The sequence below is a fragment of the Crocodylus porosus genome, unplaced genomic scaffold (assembly GCF_001723895.1).
Source record: "Crocodylus porosus isolate Cpor-Errol unplaced genomic scaffold, CroPor_comp1, whole genome shotgun sequence".
NCBI classification, from domain to species: domain Eukaryota; kingdom Metazoa; phylum Chordata; order Crocodylia; family Crocodylidae; genus Crocodylus; species Crocodylus porosus.
This window is the reverse complement of record NW_017728943.1, coordinates 26138794-26159348: the sequence shown is the minus strand read 5'-3', so window position 1 is coordinate 26159348 and position 20555 is coordinate 26138794. Positions and strand designations below refer to the sequence as shown.

The 20555-nt window shown below is 40.8% G+C and overlaps 1 protein-coding gene across 3 annotated transcripts in view; it reads left to right on the top strand.

Annotated features, from left to right (window-relative positions):
- MAP4K3 (mitogen-activated protein kinase kinase kinase kinase 3) overlaps positions 1–20151 on the top strand; it is a 142923-nt gene extending 122772 nt beyond the window's left edge. For all 3 annotated transcript variants that reach the window (XM_019549060.1, XM_019549059.1, XM_019549058.1), the window contains 7 exons: positions 1546–1649; positions 2922–3093; positions 7278–7346; positions 7440–7532; positions 10870–10940; positions 15395–15450; positions 18767–20151. In XM_019549060.1, coding sequence (XP_019404605.1) covers positions 1546–1649; positions 2922–3093; positions 7278–7346; positions 7440–7532; positions 10870–10940; positions 15395–15450; positions 18767–18854 — 653 coding nt within the window. In that variant the 3' untranslated portion in view covers positions 18855–20151. The remainder of the gene's footprint in view (positions 1–1545; positions 1650–2921; positions 3094–7277; positions 7347–7439; positions 7533–10869; positions 10941–15394; positions 15451–18766) is intronic.
- The last annotated feature ends 404 nt before the right edge of the window (positions 20152–20555 follow it).

Below are 20555 nucleotides of genomic sequence, written 5' to 3'. Positions count from 1 at the left end.
ATTTTTCCATAATAAAAAACCCCCAATCAAATACCAAAATGTAGAGGTATTTAAAATTTATTTTATTATAGTGAGTGAGGCACAGGTAGTCTTGCAAATTGCTTTAAAATTGTAAATATATTAAGAAAACATTGTGTTCATATATATATATATAGTGGCCTTTCATTGTAACTGTGGATTTTGGGGAGGGGGTTATCAGAGAACTTGCGATTTTCTATCAGGGAAAACTAGGGTCCCTGCTAATGAGGCTTTGACTTGGTTGAGATATCTGGCCTCAGTAAAATGTGGACTGATGTTCTGGACTGCTGAAAGAAATATGTTCAGGTCTGCCTGAAAGATGGGAAAATACTGGGGGAAAAAATTCTGGTGGATATAATCTCTTTAAATACCTTTAGAATATAACTTGTAAAACTTATTTGTCTGCAAGTTTTCTCCTCAAATGCTAAATAGAGACTTTGGCAGTACACCCCACTTGTAATCATATGGTTGTCCTGGTAAGCCAGGCATTGTTTGTTGGAAGGCTAGCTAGCACATGGCTGCTTCTTTCTACAGTAGTCAGCATCTGGAAATTCCTAGACATTGCTCACCTGGTAGGGTTGGAACTGGCACCTGTGATGGAAGTCAGATGCTGCAGTACCAGTAACAGTTCCTCTGGCCTAGGGAAAGCAGCACTGAACTGGAAGAGTTTGAATATCACCTCTCCCACTTACTGGTATTAATTATTGCACATGTCACATTCTGTGTTCCTGAGTTGAACCTTACCTTAGGAGTATCATTCCCTCCATTTTACAGATGGGTTGAGTGAGATGTTGCACAAAGGGGGGGATCTACAAAGGCATTTTTAGGTGCTGAAAGATGCAGATAGATTTTTGGAATGTCAAGGAGGGGTAGGGAGGGTATTCCCAGTAGACTTCATCTGCTTAATTTTATTGAAAGTCAGTGGGGTATAGGTGCCTGGTCTGCCTCTGTACCTTTATAAATGCTGTTTGGTACTTATCTGTATTTTCGTGTGCCTAAATGAGAATCTTGGCACAAAGTGGGTCAAATGGACTTTGAATTCAGATCATTAGCCTGTAAGTGCTTTGAGGCAGAGACTTCATAGCTTTGTCATTTACAGTTCTAATAAGCTGTTGATGCCTGAATTATAGGAGGTTGGCCATACAGATTCATACAGATTGTAAGGCTGGAAGGGACCTTGGAAGATCATCGGGTCCAGCCCCTATGAGGCCGTTTACAAGTGACACCACATGTCCTGGCTTTTCCTTGCCCAAATGTGCAACCTGAATGTTCTCTTTAAATGAGTTTTAACTGAATAGTGATAAAAGGGATGAGAAGGAGCAGCTGCCAGTCGAAACTCCAAAAGGGAAGACTATCCCTTAACCTTTCTAGAAGCTCACTGCCTAAGAATGCAATTCTTAGGAATGGAAATGGGTGTTTCAAGAGTCCTTTCTTATGTTGGGTCATTTTCAGAATGGCAAGGACTATGTTAAGTTAGATGGAAAACGTTTATACTTAGTAAATGTTTTGCCTTTTCTTTCTTGGCAGTGAGGAATCCTTACACAGGCCATAAATACCTTTGTGGAGCACTACAGACTAGCATTGTTTTGTTGGAATGGGTTGAACCAATGCAGAAGTTTATGTTAATCAAGGTAAATGTTACAATAAGATGTCCACGAACAGGAATTAATTTCTCTTTAGAGGGTAACCTTTTAGCACAACTTTAGATTTATAGATGCTTTTATTTTTAACTGATTAGTAGGGAGGTACTGAATTCACGGCAGAAGTAGAATGCACAGTGGCTCCTTTAATTTTGCATGTTCCCCCGTGCGCACCTTGCCCCTTGCTCCCCCTCCAACCTCCCACTACTGATTAGCGGAGGTCCCCTGCTGCTCCCTGCTAATCAGCAGGGAAGCTAAAACCACAGTTTTAAACATGGCACTGTTTTTGCCTCCCCACCACTCAGCAGCAAACAGCGGGGCTGTCCAGGGCCTCTCAGCCAATTAGTGGCAGGAGGCAAAAATGGTGGCATATTTAAAACTTCAGTTTTTGCCTCCTTAATGATCAGGAGTAAGCAGGGCCCCTCCACCAATCAGTGGGGAGGGGAAGAGCATGGGTAAACCGGCAAGATTAAAGTAGCTACAGCGCACCTCACTTCTGCCATGAATTCAGTAGGTCCCTAATAATTAATTTAGTAGCAGATGTGAATGATTTGTTTTGTTCCTATATTTTTCTCCTAGCTACTGCTAACCTCATTTTTCCCTGCTCATATGCCATTCCAAGATCCATTGGTCTGTTTTCAAATGTTTCCATGAATGAGAGCACTTCCATGGAAGTGTCATAGAGGTATCCAGTGAGAATATTCTACCTAATTCCCCAAGAGCCTTGGGGTAGTTGAGGGAAGAACCTAAATGGGTAACTGAATTGCTGCCAAACTTGAAGGGGTAATATGACCTACTTGCCATAGAATTTGTGACATTTTATTCACTTAAAAATCATATTTTCCCCTTCTGAAAACATCTAAATAGTTGCGGCCATTCTGGTTAATGTACGTGAAAGGGTAGCAGCCATAGTCTTGTCAGCTGGGGGAAGCAGTGGTTGTGTGACACCTCACGCAGCAATGTCACTCACAAGTGGCAGTCTCCTGCAGGCAACCATCAGAAGAAAGTTAAATGAAAGTCAGGCTGTTGCAACAAAATTGACTTGAGGACCTCATTGTCTTCGTGAATCAGATTTTCTGTACCTGTCAATTCTGTTATACTTGAAAATAATTATGATATTATATGAGTGTGCTATTAACTTTAAAAAATTATTCTATCCAATGTATAGTGCTGTTTTAATTGTCTAATAATGACACCTACTAAATTGTTTACTTTTTCACTTGTTTGACTTTCTCTAACAGTTTTTTTTGTTTCTTAATTTAGCACATTGATTTTCCTGTACCTTGTCCACTAAGATTGTTTGAAATGCTGGTAGTACCTGAACAGGAGTTCCCTTTAGTTTGTGTTGGTGTCACTAGAGGGAGAGACTTCAACCAGGTGGTGAAGTTTGAGACTGTCAACCCAAATTCTACCTCTTCGTGGTTTACAGAAACAGGTTTGTGCATTTTATGATTAAATTCCCAAACATTATTTGGTATTTTATTATTAGTGCAGTGCTTGTGAGGTATAATTTCCTTTTGGGGGGTGATAGAGTGATCCTTTCATGAAGGTTACGTTGGGTATTCTCTTTACAATGGACTCCTAGCTGTGCATGACTGACTTTCTCCTTTCAAACGAAAATTTTAGACTAAGAGAATTGTTTTGTACGATTTAAATAAACAGGCCAGAGTTATGGTTGCCTGTGTTGCCTTCAGTTGGTTTGTACTAGAATTCTGTTTGTTTCAATTTGCAACAGTGATTTTCTTTTACATAGAATTTTTAAATGAATTTATATAAAATTTCAGGCTGGTCACCACCTTTGAAGGCAGGTCATAAGAGAGTTTGGGCCTGCTGCAGGGAATCAGTAAGATAAAACATGTTTGCTAGCTTCCGGTTACCGAGAGAGGGAAAATACTGTTCTCTCCCTTATTCATGGAAACAATGGCAGGTGAGCCTTGTACTCAGGAGCAAAAAGCCAGGACTTCCTTTGACTAGCTTTGTATGTTTGGTATGTTTGGTAGGGATGTGAGTAGCACAGTGGCAGAACCTTAAGAGGGAAGTTGGGTGGATAAAGCCTTTCAGGATTGTTTTGCAAGTCCCTTGAAAACCAGTTGCAGCAGTGAGCCAGACTGTAGTCTTAATCTCAGTTGTAAAAACTGTGAAGTAGCTCAGTTTTAGGGCCTTCGTTGTTACTAGGAGCAGGACAAAGTATGATATGGCACTTTCATTTTGTTCCATGGTGGAGCTAGAAGTGGTCCTATCTCAATACTTATGCACAAACCTCACTGGTAAGATAGTGTTGTAGCACTGTTCCCATCCAAGAGATGTCTGCTAATTTTCTTGCTGCACACAAGAATATCTCAGACTGACAGCTACATAAATGAATATGATCAGTCTTAGACCTTCCAGATATAGCTAATCAGTTATATATTGTTTGTGTACATAGTTTTTGTGGAACATTTTCAAATTTGCACTTCTCTATGTAGCTGCATGGCTTCCAGCATTCTCGGTGCTTCTCCTACTAAATTAAAAATGGCTTTTTAAAAAAATATTCTTTTGCTTTTTTTCTTTCTTCTTTCAGCATTATCTGCATTAGTTGTAGAGCTTTCTAGATACAGAATTCATTGTCCCTTTCTAATACGCTCCTTTTCTTAATTGGACAGTTTAACATTTCTCATACTTTTCTAACTTACTGCATCTATCCTAGTATTCTTGAGTCATTTTATGACCTTCTGGTGTATGTTTTTGAGAGGCCTTATTTCCCTATTCTGTCAGAATTGCATTTAAAAAATGCTGTTCAATCAGTCTTCCCCTGTCCTCTGCTGGCAGCATGTAGAGAGTGCAATAAAAAGCGGCAAAAGTGAGCTGTATGTGGGGCTTATAAATGGCTTCTGCCAAATAACTGTTTTTATGCATTTAGCATTTGTTTGGAAATGTTTGAAAATTATGTTTGTTCCATTTGCATGGCATTCACAAATCAGAAAATGCATACGCCCTCTGGTGATTGACAGGCTCAATTATTGGCTCAGAAAAGACATCTTTCTCCAGAAGCAATGCTGCCTTCTGGCATCTGAGTTAGGCTCCCCACATAGAGCCGCTTCACTGTGTGCACTCTTATAACAAGGCAGTGGAACTTTTATGAAATGTACCAAATCATATTTGCTCTGTGGAGGAAAAGTAAACTATTTTCTCCAGTCCTTGTGATCCCAACAGCTAAGTCACAGGGAGAAAAGGTTGTGTGTTACATTTTCTTCATCTCTCAAACGCTCTTCTCTGTGATCTAAAGTGAAGTTGCTAACCTGTTCCAGCTATGGGCTGAAATGATCCTCCCTGGGTCAGAGTCAGGCAGGTACCTGCACCCTACCACCACTACCACTTATCTCCTCAGTGGCCCACGGAGAACACCTGCAGAAGGTGCCCTCCATCGTGGCATACTGCTGAAGTCCCAGATCTGCAGGCTGGACCCAAAGTTTCAGTGGGCCAGATCCATCCTGCAGGCTGTAGGTTACCAGCTGCTGCTCTAAAACAGAGCATCCACTGTCTGATGAGCACTAAGATCAGAGCAGAGCCTCAGTCGGGGTGGAAAAGAACTACCAGGACCTTGCACAGCTGGAAGGCTGAGAGGTGCAGTTCATCATTCCAAAAAAAAAAAAAAAAGTGAACTGCCTCTGTCTTTTCTCCCTTAATAGTTAGCAAAGGCTAAAATTAAGTTTTCATCCTTTTTCTAAGCTGAGAGCTAGGGCAATACTGGTGTGTCATAAAAGCTTGAGCAGCGTAAAGATACTAGATATTGCAAGCCTAGATTTCTACCACTTAAGTGTAGCCAATTAATTTTCAGTCTTTTTAGACTTAAGGCTCCCTTGGAAATGCCACCTGTTAACTATCACTTGTTTTGAGTACAGAAAAATAATAGAGCAGTTCTCCTATTACAAAGAATACAGAAAGACCACAGCAGGTCAAAAATGTTTTTAACAATATGGATTCCTATTTCAAATCTCGGGGTTTATAGTTTCATAGTTTCTAGGGTCGGAAGGGACGTGAGCAGATCATCAAGTCCAACCCCCTGTCATGGCAGGAAAGAGTACTGGGGTCAAACGACCCCAGCAAGGTGATTGTCAAGCCTCCTCTTAAAGACCCCCAGGGTAGGAGCCAGCACAACTTCTCTTGGAAGTTGGTTCCAGATCCTAGCCACCCTGACCATGAAGTAGCACCTCCTGATATCTAGCCTGAATCTATCCTCTCCCAGCTTGTGACCGTTATTCCTGGTCACTCCTGGCAATGTGCGGGGGAACAGGGACTTCCCCATTGCCTGCTGGTCCCCTCTGACTAGTTTATCTTATCAAGCATGTGTAAGTGTTTGTACACTTAACAGTGCTGATATTGCTTGGCACCTTGTGGCACCCATAAAAGGATCTCATGGCACCTTGCTTGAGAATCATTGGTTTAGACACTAGATTTAGTTTGTTCTTAGGATTTTGATACTAATCTGAACCTGAAACCTGAAATTGGAATGGTGCCTCAGTGAGTCGGTTTCTACTGTTCCTCCATCTGTGGAGTTTTCCCCTCACCCTAAGCGGGATCAAGGATTTAATTATCTTTAATTTGGGGGATTTGCAGCTATCTCAATATTTTATGGGATTACTAGTTTCTCATCTCTAATAGATTTTATTTAGGTTTTCATTTTCTTTATGAAAGGTTTCTAGAATTTCTGTAGTATCTGACAGATTAATAAGAGTTGCTTTGTGTTATGTTGATAAAATAAATTATCTTCTCTTTTGAGTTGGCAAGTCCACTGATCCAAACTTGTTGGTCAGATCTCCCCATTTGCTGTGATGGAGGCAGCTGCATCTGTAGCACAGAAGGAAAGTTACCCTTGCTACTTTACTCTAGTAATCTAGAGCAGCATTTTACAAGAGGGTGTACTTGTATTGGTAATAACCTGCAGATGCAGATTCTGAAAATGGCAGCAAGGGCTGAGAACTAATACTATAGTCCCTAGTATGATTTATAAACAAGGGTAGAAGAATAAAACAGGATCCAATTTGGAAAAATAAAACCAATGTGTGTCTGTGGAAAATAGTCTAAAAACAGAAGTTCCCAAACTTTTTCTTATTGTGTATCCCCATCCAGACTTACCAGCTGCCTGCATACTCCTACCAGCATATGTTTTCTATTTTAACCCCTTAAATTCCAATTATTATTTTAATGAAAATGAAATCTGCCATAATACAATTTCTCCTGCATACCCCCATAGATGTCGTGCGTGACCCCCAGGGGTATGACTGCCACAGGTTTGGGAACCCCTGGTATAAAATGTGCACATTATACAAAGCGACAACACTAAAAGAGACCAAGTGATAGTGGACAGCATCTAAAACATGAATTTGTTCTGTGATATGGCTGCAAAAAAGGCTGGAATAAGTCCATACTTTAATGTTACAGTTTCAGTTACCTCTGTCACAGTCAACAAGTTGGATAAGAGGGGGAATGCCTTTCTAAGAGAAGAGAAATTTCACTGGTAAGGCAAACATTTTTTGTAGTTCAAATACAGTAAGTGAAGTTGTTCTGCACTCCAGAATTTCCCAGTAGACTTGCTAGTAATTTGTTATATATAAATTAACTTTGTTGTTTTTGTTATAGACACTACAGAAACAAGTGTTGTACATGTAACACAGCTGGAGAGAGATACCATTTTGGTGTGTTTGGATTGTAAGTTTTGGTTATGAACCAAATATGTACATTCAAATTAGATCGCTTGTTTTAGTTTTAAGTATTGAATGATGCATTCTGTTTGTTTTCCAGGTTGTATAAAAATAGTAAATCTGCAAGGCAGATTAAAATCTAGCCGAAAACTGTCATCAGAGCTTACATTTGATTTCCAGATCGAATCAATAGGTAAGTCAGGTTTATGTCATAATATTGAATCCTTATACTTAATTTTGCAGTGTAAAATTAAAAATGCTAATTCCAAGCTCTTTGACATGAAATATATTTGTTCGCATTTCTTTTAATGGTAATTGGCATGCGTGTGATATGTGTAAGAGAATCAGCATTAAGGATCAATGCAGAAGAGTAACTCGCAATGCTGTCTGATTAGGTTAACAGGATATATAGGTGACAGCCTCCAAAGAAAAGTCTGTGTTCCCACTGCTCCTTTGAATTACTTCTGTTGCTAAGTTGTTGTTTTTCTTTAGGCATAAAATTCATTTGTTTAGGTCAGTTTCAAGAATGCAGATGCAGACATTATGAACCAACTTCCATTGCCTTTCTAACTGCCTTTCTTTTCTGACTACATTTCTATATCTTTACAAAATAAATGCATGCCATTCTCATGACCCTCTCATTGTGCTTCCTGGCTCTTGCATTAAGAGGCATTGTGACCTAGTGGATGAAACACTGGACAAGGACCTGAGTTCCTTGCCTTGCTCTGTTATTGGCCTGCTTAGTAATCTTGGGGGAGTCAGTTCAGCTGTCTCTGTGCCCAAGTTTTCCCTCCATAAAAAGAAGGATAAATTATGCTTATTTGCTCTTCAAGCACTTTGCAATCTGTGGATGAAAAGTATTACTTTTTTTTTCACTTGCATACCACATGTACCTTTTCCCAAAAAATCAGCCCTCCAAAATGGAGGTGCTTGTCTTAAGTGGAGACGCTGATTTTCTTCACCAGAATAATGGTTCCCTGCAACAGCTGCTGTGGGCATTGCTTCTCGCCCAGCCTAGGAGCAAGGGGCCAAATGGATACAGGGTCATCTGTGTCACAGTTTTAATCATGTTCGGGCCACTGAGGAGTAGAACTGTAGTTCAGAAGCTGCAGTTTCAGACTGAGTGACACCAAGGAGTGGGCTCTGCACCTCCTAACGAGCAAATTTTCAGCCATGTTTAGCACAGTTAAGTTTCTGGAAAAAAATCTCTTTTTCTTCCTTCTTTCCCAGAAGAGGATGCATGTATTTGGGGTGGATGTGAGTAAGTGTAGTATGTGTTGTTGAGGTCTGTGACATTTTGTGCAATTTCTTCACTGCTCTGCATTGTTGTCTTCCCTTTCTATTACCAAATGATACTTAGAAAATCACTGGACCTTTTTTCCTTACTTTCTACAAAAAATTGTTCTGGCAATACACACAAAATGGAAGTTGTCTAGGAGTTTTTAGTAAAATTTCTTATAATGCCAAATCTGTTAGAAAAAACCTGTCTTGTCATATGTGTATGATGTTGCAGGCATTAATGTTACTATAAGTCTTTGTCATGCTTACAGTCACCAGTAAGAGGTAACGTGAGAGAGTTAATCAAGGGGAGTTGCAAAATTTTGCTCCATGGCTTCCCCTGAAAGTTTAGAATCCTACTCTTAAAATGGCTGCACTTATTCTGTGTGCTGTTATTCTTAGGGAATGAAAACATACTTCAGGCTGTAAAGTCATCCTTCAGTCTTAGGAAAATGAATTCTAAATCCTTAACATAGCTGTAACATAATAGGTTTGTATAAACCTCTCTCAGAAAAGCTAGATCATAATTTAATCATTAGATAAGTGCTTATTTGATTTTATTTAAAAGGCAGTTGGGATTGATGCCATAACTCCCTCTTGCAAGATAAAGTCAGAGTAAGGTATGGAAACAAAGTGAAGGGAGAGAATTTTCAGCTGAATATTTTTTGGCACTGTTCGACTTAGGGAGAAAGTTGTATTCGTTTCTTTTGTAATGTTTCAGTGCCTATATAGCTAGAATTGTATATTTTCTTAAAACCTGAATTCTTAAAGTTTCTGGGGAAAATTAAATCTTACAAATAATATAAAAGAGTTATTATTAATTGGTGATGTTTATGAAGACTTCCCATAATTAAAAGCATAAAGATAGTGGAGATGTTATGCTTAAACAGCTACTTAAGTTTCCCTTACATTTCAGTTGCACATTGCACACATGTTGCATTTTTGAGCTGCTCAAATGTTGATCTATGTTAGTGCTAGCTTGAGTTTGGAGCAGATGCACTTTAAGGCTAAATACCTTTTCCAACTGTCCCCCATTTGCACAGCTGTGACTTGCCACTAGAGGGTTACCAAGTAGGGGCCAGACTAGGAGCTATAGCTATGAGTTGCCACTAGTGAACTGATGGGCCAGGACAGGCTTCTGTCCCTGGTCTTAGGTGGAAGTGTGTTTGGAGGTTTGGGGGGCAGGAACATGAAGCTGGGAAATGAAATGGGAGGTGGAAAGGAAATGGGGATAAGGAATGAATGGTGAAATGAAGGAAGTCAGCCACTGAAAAATAAGATAAGAAGAAGTTTGTTTTTTTAAAGAAATAAAGAGAAAGTAAATTAAAGAAGACCTCATGCTTTAATAGATTGGGATTGGGATGTGTGGGGTGCTGGTCATGCTTCCCAGGATGGCTGGGAGCAATGAGAGAAGGTGTCTTTGGGGGAGCTACTGCCACTGCCCCAGGAAGGAAACCACAGCCCTTGGGGACCCAATCAAGCCCACTGTCTTTTTCCTCCACATTCCCAGATGCATCCATACCCTGCAGCCTGGCTAGCTGGCTTGTGCTCTGCAGGCTGCTTGCATGTGGTTACTCACATGGGGTAGGAAGGCCATACCCCCCAGGAGCAGGGAGTTGGCTTGTGGCCAGAACTGCCCCCTGGCCAGTAGAGTTCAAGGGGTGGAGAGTTTGTCCACGCAGAACAGGAAGGCGGGGGTGTGGACTGCATTCTGGGATTCTGAAGGACTGCAGTTTGAGTGGCTCATCTGTGGGGAGTGGTCAGAATTAATGGAACACAAGCTAGGTAGCACCAATCAGAAATAGACCTGCCCTGGAGCAGTGTAACTTTAACCTGCTTAAGTGTGCTTACAAGTAGTTTCAGGCATTCATATGTGGACAATCTGGGGATTAAGAGCTCCAGGAGTTGCCTAAAATTAACGTGCAACAAGGACCTTGATATTTAGATTTCTCCTTCCCTCAGTAGAAGTACTATGCTGCTGGTGTGCAATGGCTTTTGAGTTTCCTATGTAGAGGCAGCTTTACTTCAGCAGTAGTTACAGTACTCTATGTAGCTCTATACATTTCTGACCAGCTTGGGGTGGGTTAAGTGATTCCATTGAAACATTTTGGGGTCTTCTTTAAGAGAACTGAGTTGATTATAAAATGTGTACAGGAGACAAAATTTCCAGAAGATGAGGAATATATTTTTTGTCTTGAAAGAATAAATTTGGGTGTGTATTAAAATTCATTCAAGTACTCTTTTCCTTTCAGTCTGTCTACAAGACAGTGTGTTAGCTTTCTGGAAGCATGGCATGCAAGGAAGGAGTTTTAGGTCAAATGAGGTAAGCAGCAAATGCGCTTGCTACTGTCTGTTGCCCCTTACTCCAGTTATAATGAAAGTAAACTGCAACAGGTGTAGGAGTACACTGAATACTGTTTCTTTGATTTATAAAAAGTTTATGTAGCACTGTGTTAATGCCAAGAAACTGAAAATTCATCGCTGTTTTAAGTATTTGTTTCATCAGTGTGATCAACAAAAAGAATTAGATATGCATTCTCAAGATATTATGTTAAACTGATCCAATTGATGTTTTTTTCTGTTCCAACGATCTGAAGGCCACATTGAAAAATGGGAAGCATTTAGCCAAAGTCATCTGAATAGCTATTTTTAAAGACCAATTTCAGTAACCCTGGTCAGTTACTCTTTGATGCCACTTTTGGGGATTTCACAGCAAGAGAGTGCTTGTGCATTCGACCGTAGCATTGTATTAGCAAATTCAGACTCATATCAAATCATTAGTACATCTTTGTCTCAGCTGAGGAATTGAGCAAGCTATTTTAAAATAAAATTAGTTATGTTCATGTACTCATGATGCATCAAACTTGTATCTTCCACTTCGTTACACTGCTGCATTATTTCACATGGAATTTGCAGCGAACAGCACAGTGTCAGAGAACTACGGCCGGAAGGGACCTTTAGTGGTCATCTAGTCCAACCCCCTGCCAGAGGCAGGATCACCCCTATTCAAACCATCCTATACAGATCTATTGTCTAACCTCCTAGCAAAACTAGAGTCAACCCAGATGCAACACAAAACATAACACTCTACTCTATCACAGGTAAAGCAGGGGGACCATAGCAGCCAACTTTCTGCTGCTGCAAAGGTGGTTAAAATATGCTTGAGAGATCCCAGGAAGAGGGCCATGCCCCTTGCTACAGAGGAAGGCAAACCCCTTCCCACAGTTCATACCAATCTGACCATGGGGTAAAATTCCTTCCTAACCCTAAATATGACAGTCAGACCCTGAGCAGAGGGGAACATCCTCTACCCAGGAACCTCTGGATTGATGTCCCAGCAAGAGCATTTGGCATACCTGAGTTGAAATCCCCAGCCTTGGCTGCAGCCAACATGAAGTGTCTCAGGAAAATGTAGCAGCAGGAGGGGGAAAAATTCCCCCTCATCCTCATGTGACAACCAGCAAAGCTTAGAAGGATGAAAAAAAAATGCCCATAGTAGAATATAGTAGGCATCCTTATGCCTAGATTATCCCTGATTAAATTCCTGTCCAGTCTCCACCTGAACACTTTCAGTGATGGAGAGTCTGCAGCTTCCCTAGACAGTCTGTTCCACTGCCTCACTGTTGTGACAGTGAAGAAATTTTTCCTGCTATCCAATTTAAACCTACTTTGCTGCGACTTCAAGTCATTGGTCCTACTCTCTGTAGCAAGAGAGAAAAGATGGTTTCCCTCTCTATGGCAGGCCTTCAGGTATTTGAAAACTGCTACCGTATCCCCACTTAAGCATCTTTTCCACAAGCTGAACCTGCCTGGCTCCTTCATCTTTTCCTCAGACAACGTGCCTTCCAAGCCCTTCGTCATTTGTCACCCATCTCTGGACCCTCTCTAACTTCTCCACATCCTTTTTAAAATGTGGAGCCCAAAATTGCACTCACTACTCCAGATAAGGCCTAACAAGTGCCAAGTAGAGGCACTATCACCTCATGTGGTCTTTTACCTAATGGTTCTATTGATGCATCCCAAAACTGCATTCACCTCCTGTGCAGCTACATCACATTTAGGTACTCACTGGCTAAATGACTGCTCTTAGTACTATTGAACACAGAACTTAACCACAATGATCCACACATTCATGAACTTCAGGTGATATAACAGTGTATGTCTAGGGTTTGTTGGTTATTCCTAGCACTGATCTAATTGATAAAAACAGCAGCCCATCTTCTTGCTTATAAACATTTTGGGTTGCTTGAGTTGACCTTCAGATCCCAGAATGGCATTGGTTTTAGGGGCTTGAGAAATCACCTCTGGAGCCATAAAACTGGTGAGCCAAAGGTGAGACATGTACGTTCGGGAAGCAACTTCTACAGGAGCTGGGTCCAGGTTGTATGAAACTGACTCCATAGAAATGGCTTTCAGAAAAAGAATCAAATGCAGAGCTTCCTGCTTTATATTAGATTTTTCTCACTACGTCTTACCTGTGAGAGAGCTGACCCCCCCAAAGCAGTGGTGCTCAACTTTTTGCTTGGTGGATTAGATTGCCAGTGCTTAGTCCATCTGCAGGCCAGATCCTGCCAGTGTTCTTGATCTGGCACCTGGGGCTCCATCTGGTCACATGGAGGGGCACAGTGGGGAAGACATCCCCAGTGCAGCCCCACAGGGGAAAGAAGCTTGACCCAGCCCCATGGAGAGGGAAGGGGATGTGACTCAACCCTGGGGAGGAGAGGGCTTGGTCAGGTCCCAACCCTACCCTACAGGGAAGGAAGGAGGCGTGGCTTGGCCTCAATCCGGTCCCATGAGCAGGAGGGATATGGCCACGCCCTGAAGAGTGGTGCGTGGCCTGGCCTAGCCCTGATCCACAAGTGGGGGGTGGTGTGGTCCAGCCCCATGGGGAAAAAGGTCACAGCCTGGCCTGACATGGCCTCAGGCAGTTGCAAGAGGCTTGGGATTTGGGAATTTGGCAGACTATTAATGACCACCACTCCCCTGTTGCCAAATTTCCTGACCCACGGGGAGCCCTGCAGGCCAGATCCAGTGGCTGAGCACCCCTGCTCTAAAGCTTTCAAACTTCCTACTCTTAAGAAACAGGAAAGATAAGAAGAAGGATGAGCTGTTTCTCTTCCCAGAGACTTGGAAAATGATCTTGGGCTACAGTAAGGCTGTGTGAAATTTTGGCAGCCTTTTCATTTGGGACGTGTTTTGGGATGTTTTGGCACCCAAAACATCAAATCTGAATCAAAATGGAAGGCTCCAAAGCAGCTCTGAAATGAACTGGAATTTCTGAATTTCAGAGCTGGGTTTGCAGAGAAAGAAAGACTAAGGTGGTGGGGGGAGGAACTGCTCTGATATTGACATCTAGCTCCTGGTACAATCCCCCAACTCTCTGATCATTTCCCCAGTTCTTCCCAGGGGGTACAGGCCCCCAGTCTGTGCGCAGGGTTTCAGCAGGCTCCTGCTAGCAGTAGCACTGCAGTCTTCCCAGCACTTAGTGCAAGCTGCACCAAGCAGCTGCCGCTGGCCCCAGCCTGCAGCAGCAGTGTGCTGAAACCCCACACACAGATGCGGGGGCCCGCACCTCTTGAGAGGGCTGCAGAGCTGTGCCAGACTCCTCCCGAGGGATGTAGCCCCCAGATCTGCATGCAGGATGACGGCATGCTGCTGCTGCCAGCTAGTGATACTAGTTTTGCTTTGAAAATTTTGAAGCAGTTTCCCAGAATTCCCTGTACCCATCTCCTTGAAACTTGGGAGGCTTCACATCCTCAGAATGGGCTACCATCCCTGCAATTTTAATCCGAATCAGGCAAGAAATGACAAAGTTATAGGCTATAATGGGGAATCATTAAAATGCCTATGGCCAAAACACCAAACAGCATCTAAACAGATTCAGCTGAATTGAAACAGGACACTGATCCGAAACACCAAAACGAATCACTCTGTCTCCAAAATACTAAATCCAAAACGAAACAGCCATTTCGCAGAGCCCTAGACTACAGGGATAAAAGGGCCAGCTGAATGTGAGTGTAAATCATGTCAGTAGGCTGAATAATAATCGGTGGTAAACTTTGGAATGTATTTTGAATTTTCAGTTGATGCCAGCACTTGGTGTTCACCTAAATAAAAGCTTATTACTATATTACAGTTTCTCTGAAAGAAACAAAACACTGTTTTTAAATTTGTTAAAGCACTGAAGACTTTGAAGCAAATGTATTAAAAAGTTAAATTGTCTGTTCACCATAATCATATATTTGAAATATTTAATTGTATTTTTATAATTCATTTGTTAGAATAGCAGTGTGCTTATGTTTAATTGTACTTCTGCTTTATTTTTTCCACTTTTTCTTTCTGTGGTCTCTGCTGCCCCTCTTGGTTGATTGCAGCAATCAGTGTAAGACCTACACTGACCTCATTGGGCTTTCAACAAGGCCCTTTATCCATGGCTCTGGTCCCTCCAGTGCATCTGACTATCCATACCAAGCTTTAGACTCCAAAAGAACATGCTTGACATTATGACTAATAGCTAAGAGGATTGTCCACTTTTAAAGCAGTCTCCACAGCAACTACTGTAGTTGCTTAAAATAGGATTTTGCATAATACAGCAGGATGTTGTAGAAAACTCACTTTACTCATTTAAAATGACAGTATTAAAATGTCCTCATTTAACCTAATCTGCAATTTCCATTGATTATTCATTCCTTTTCTAGATGCATTACATTCTGGGAGGTTAATTAAAAATAGCTTTACAAGCTACATGAATCTTTTTGTATATTTTTTATTAAATAGATCACACAGGAAATTTCTGACAACACAAGGATATTCAGGCTACTTGGATCTGACAGGTAAGAAGAATACCTACCATGGTGTATTAAAGTAAATGAGTACAGCGTTGTCTCTTCCTCTTGATTCTTAAGAGCACTTTCTCAACCAGTTCTTCACCCCCTTCATAAGCTTCTTTACTGTCTCTCTGGTTTTCCCTGTTAGGCCTCTCCTTCAGTTTGTTCCCTGTGTTGCTTTTTTTTTTTTTTTTGTAAAGGAAAAATAAAAATATCATTTGTGCATTAGCAGGCAGTTACCGGTTCATATTCACCAGCAGGCGTTCCTCCAAAACTCTTTTCCTTTTGGGTTGTAACATGTTTTTAAACCATGCATATTTGCTTTCAGTTGTTACACTCTTAGATGACTGGGAATTGCATCTTTAATCAGAAGTGCTAAAATTTATAATATTGACACTTTTCAAAAAGGGGATTATCCTGCTATGTTTTCAGCATCTACAGCACCGCCCAGGAGGAGTTTGAGCCTCAGAGGCAGTCAGAATCTTCCAGGTCTCCCAGCAATAACTGCAGAGTTCAGGCATGTCCCAGGGATCCTCAGCCTCTTATTTTCTTTGTTTTAGACTTCTGCAATTTTCTAGAGGCTGTGAAAGGAGCATATTTTGTATTTTAAGGAATATATGTTGAAAGCAGCATCTATCCCACTGAGCCCTCTAACTTAATCTTCTCCTGGCTGCTCGGGGGGGGGGACACTTTAAGGGGAAGGCTGAATATGCTCTGAGGCAGTACTACTTAACCTTTATAGACTCAAGGCACCCCTCCGTGGATTTGAGGCACTCCTCCATAATTTTTGTGAAATGGGTGGCACCCAATTTCAAAAGCTAATTTACATATTACAGTGGGCTAAGTAGTGGGTGTGGGAGATCATTTAGAAAGGGACAAGACTGACCCTGTCCTTATCTGTTTATCTCCTCACACATCTTGGTATCCTTCAAAGGATCTGACGGCACCTCAGGGTGCCTTGATACTGTGGTTGAGAATCAGCACTCTGAGCAATATCCAACACATGGCTTGATGGTTTGAGACTTTGCTGAGAAATGGGAGATGCACACTGAAGCCCTCTCTAGGTGGAAGCCTAGAACCTGAATCTCTCAGTGCACTAACCACCACTATTACACTGTTGGGCTAAAAGGCAGAACGGTAGTTGTCCTCCTCCTGTTTCAGACACTCATTATTTGTGTTTTGTCTGTGACTAAAGGCTCAGGGCTTACCTGGCCTTGTACACATTCCCAGGCAATTTTCTTCTGCCCAAGAACTGGCATGTCTATAGTGCAGCCATCTGAGCATGCTCAGAAGGGAAGCACAAAACTACCATAGCTCTATGCAAGTGCAAGGAGACTCCACTCTTACTGTAAGTGCCAAGTGTTGTATTTCTGTGGCTACATAAGTGCTGCTTAAATGTGTAAAGATGAAACAGGATTTAGTCCTTATTGTCCGTTGATAGAATGACACTGGGATTCAGTTAAGGTGTTTGGAATAGTCCGTAGAGCCTTCTGCAGGTGTAGCTTTGCTGGCTACATGAAGTTCATATTTTTTTTTTAATTATCTTCATAAGTGTAATGACTAGAAAAATTTTGAAATTTAAAAAGATAATGAAGTACTATTCTCTCAGGGTGAATTCTGGAACAAATGGATGCTGCAATACAACATCCTGACAGTAATTACATTCCTTCATTTCATTCAGATGTGGCTTCTAGTGACATTTCTTGCCCATAAGTAACACCCCAGTCTGAATTATTCCACTGCCATCCCCCAGCTTGGAATCTGCACTTGTCTTCAAGACCCTACACAGTCTGTTCCCAACATATGTCTCTAACATTGTCTCTTAACATGTTAACATCCCTCCATCCCACACTCCAGCTTTACCAGTGATGCCAGCCTCTTCACCCCATTTGCCTCACTTCCTTCTGTTTCTGTATACCTAATGGTTCCTGAATCTTACTTAGCAAGCCACTATCTATCTATTCCTCATTCATATCTTTTGCAAATATTCTTTATTGCTGATTCCCACATGTAGTAATTTTTTTAAAGATGCATATGACAAGTCCTAAGACAGCTTTAAAAGGTAGCTTTGATGTGCCACATCAGTAGTACTACGTATTACCATCCAGTTGTTGCCTGTGGTGCTAGGAGAAGCTGAGGGGTCTGAAGGCCCAGCCAGGGGCTGTATCAGCAGTAAGTAGAACATCTGTAATGATGCCATCTATGAGGCATGGTGTAGGGGAGGTACAGAGCCATGTGATTGGCCCATAAGGCCATGGCCACAATTAAGGTGGTCTGTATAATAAAACCAGGGTAGCCTTTCGCACTATACATATTTATTAACATCAAGTCATGGTGGGCAAGAGCAGGGCATACTGCTCTTAGAGTTGGGTATTCAAAAATGTTTTTGGGTGCCCTGTTACAGTAAGCATCCATAAAAAAAAAAAAAAAACAAACAAACAAAAAAAACTAGAATACCATCCGTTTATGCCTCGTTGTCAGGGTCTCTTGTGGATCACAAATCAGTCTGGGCCCACTCCAGCATATAAAGTGTGGATACCAGACTTGGAATCACGGTAATGCCATTAACGTTTTTACTAGTGCCATATTCAGAGGCAACATCAGCTTCTCTACTCAGAATGCATGTTATCATGTGTACATTCAGGCATAGTATCTTCCCTTTTACACATCAATGGGTACCAGGGACTCCTGTGACTTGGTTGCCATCAGTAACCCCAAGTCCTCTCCAGGAAATGGTCTCCTGTTCTGTATGTAAGGTGTAGCAAGTTCCTTGATCTTTGTATGTGTCCATATTAAAATAGGTTTGCAAATTGCCCGTCCAGCCCTTCCCAACTAATATATTGAGCAACAATTTATTGGATCCACTGATGAGTGATTTGACATCTTTTTTCAGCTAATGATAGGTTGGTGGCCTAGTACTCAAGAAGCTGCTTTGACAGTCTGGTCTGTTCTCTCTGTCTTGCTCTCTGTGTCCCCATTCTGTTCCTGCACCATGTTAAGTAGGCACATTGTATGGAAGTTAAGTGATTTACAAATAATTGATATATTCCTCCATAGAGGAAGTGGTTCTTGGGAAGTAAACAGCATGGGAAATTGGAGAAGCCATAGAGGAGAGTGCAGTAGTTCAGGCAATAGGGGATGAAGCATGAATAAACCCTGTAGCAGAAGTGAAGTAGAGTGATTGGCGAGGGACAGGTTTACAGATGAGCCCTGTGAGAAAGGAAGGAAACTTTGCACTCAGCAATGACTCTGACTCTAAATTACAGTTGGGGCATTTCACGATGTATTTTTGTGTTAATTTATTTAACCTCTTTATTTTTAGGGTTGTGGTATTGGAAAGTAGGCCAACGGATAATCCAACAGCCAACAGCAATTTATACATCCTGGCAGGTCATGAAAACAGTTACTGAGAATCAGCCATGACAGATGACTGTGAGAAGAAAACACTACTGCTGCAACCATAAAGGAGGACTGAAATTGCACATGTGCTGCAGTAACCTGACTTCAGTTACTTTGTAATTTATTATGGCATGAGAGAAAGGTGACAATTTTGTTGAAGTAGTATGGACACACTTAGCATATTATACCACAGAAGTGCTTGATTCACTGTTATGTAATCTTTGTACATATGCGGTATTTTTCAGTGAAACATTGATGAAGACCTACACTGACTTTATGTAGATAATGGTCCTTCTCTTACGTACAAGTGTCTTACCTGTACAGATGTAAAGGCTGCCAAGGCTGCAAAAATACAGTTGGGGTACTATTTTAAGGACTTCTTGTGTGGTTATTATAAAATGGGATGCTAGCAATGAGCATAATGCATTTAATAACACTATTGTATTTTATTATATGTAATTTACTAATACAAATAAATCTTAAGTTTTAGACATTGTAGCCAAGGCTGTAAATGGATTACAATCTTGTTTTTAATTTTTATGCAAGTACACTGGTCTTCATGTTTGCACAAAGTATTGATCTGTGATGTATTTAGTCACAAAGGTAAGCTGTGACTTTGTGGATATGACTTGGGCTTCTAAGTACCTTTTTTAGTTTATTTGGGTAGTTTTCTTTGTGAAACAAACCAATTAAACACCTGTATTTTTCTATTTAAGTAAAATTATCTTAAGATTACTTCTTTATGCTTGAAAACAATACCTTCTGGAATGGGTATGAATCCCAGAATAGTGGTACCTTGCTGTAACACTCCAATAGTTGTATGAATTATTAGTATATACAGTGATAAAATTAGCATTCTTTGGAGACTTCAGAAAACATTTTCATATCATGATGAAGAACTGTAACATTCCACATTGTGGAAATGGTTTGAAGATCTTGTTACATGTTGACTTTTTTTGGCCTTATAACCATTTTCACACTTTTCTTGATTTTCGGACGTTAACACATGGCCAAAATAATTTAGTTACTACCTCATACAAACAATATAACCGTTGCTACACATCACAGGAACTTAGTTTTGATCAAAACTATTTTTGATTGATATTTTCCAACGGAGTATGTAATTGCCAAGTTTTAGCAAAATGCACATATTTGGCTCTTTTTTGTATATGTTCTTTATATTTTATTGTGATAATACACACTAAGAACAAAACTAAAGTGGTTTATGGTCTGCATTATTGTTGTGACTGGTAATGCTTTTGAGTGTGTTCCCTAGTGTATATAATGTAAAATAAACATTTTTTAACATGTTGTTGTACAAGTAGATTACCACGTGCACTCATTTCCACATGAGACTACATTTTGCCTGTGGAAAATATCCAGTTTTGAGTTCTGCTATTAAATGTTTATGGATTTAGTAAATGTATACTATGGGCAGCATGCTGCATGTATAAAAGATCAGGCTGCCAGGAATGCAGATTTCTTAGCTTTAACATCTATATTTGGGGGATGATTTACATAGATACTCGAACAAGCCTACATGATTTAATTATAGACTCAGTTCATTAACTATGGAGGGTGGGGGTCCAACTGGCTATGTTTGTGCATAGATCAGCGTATTAGTTCGAAACACTCTTAAAATAGCAGATGTATCATGGGGGATAAATTACTCTCATTTCAGCACATCCCTAACAACCTGTGCAAAGGCAGAT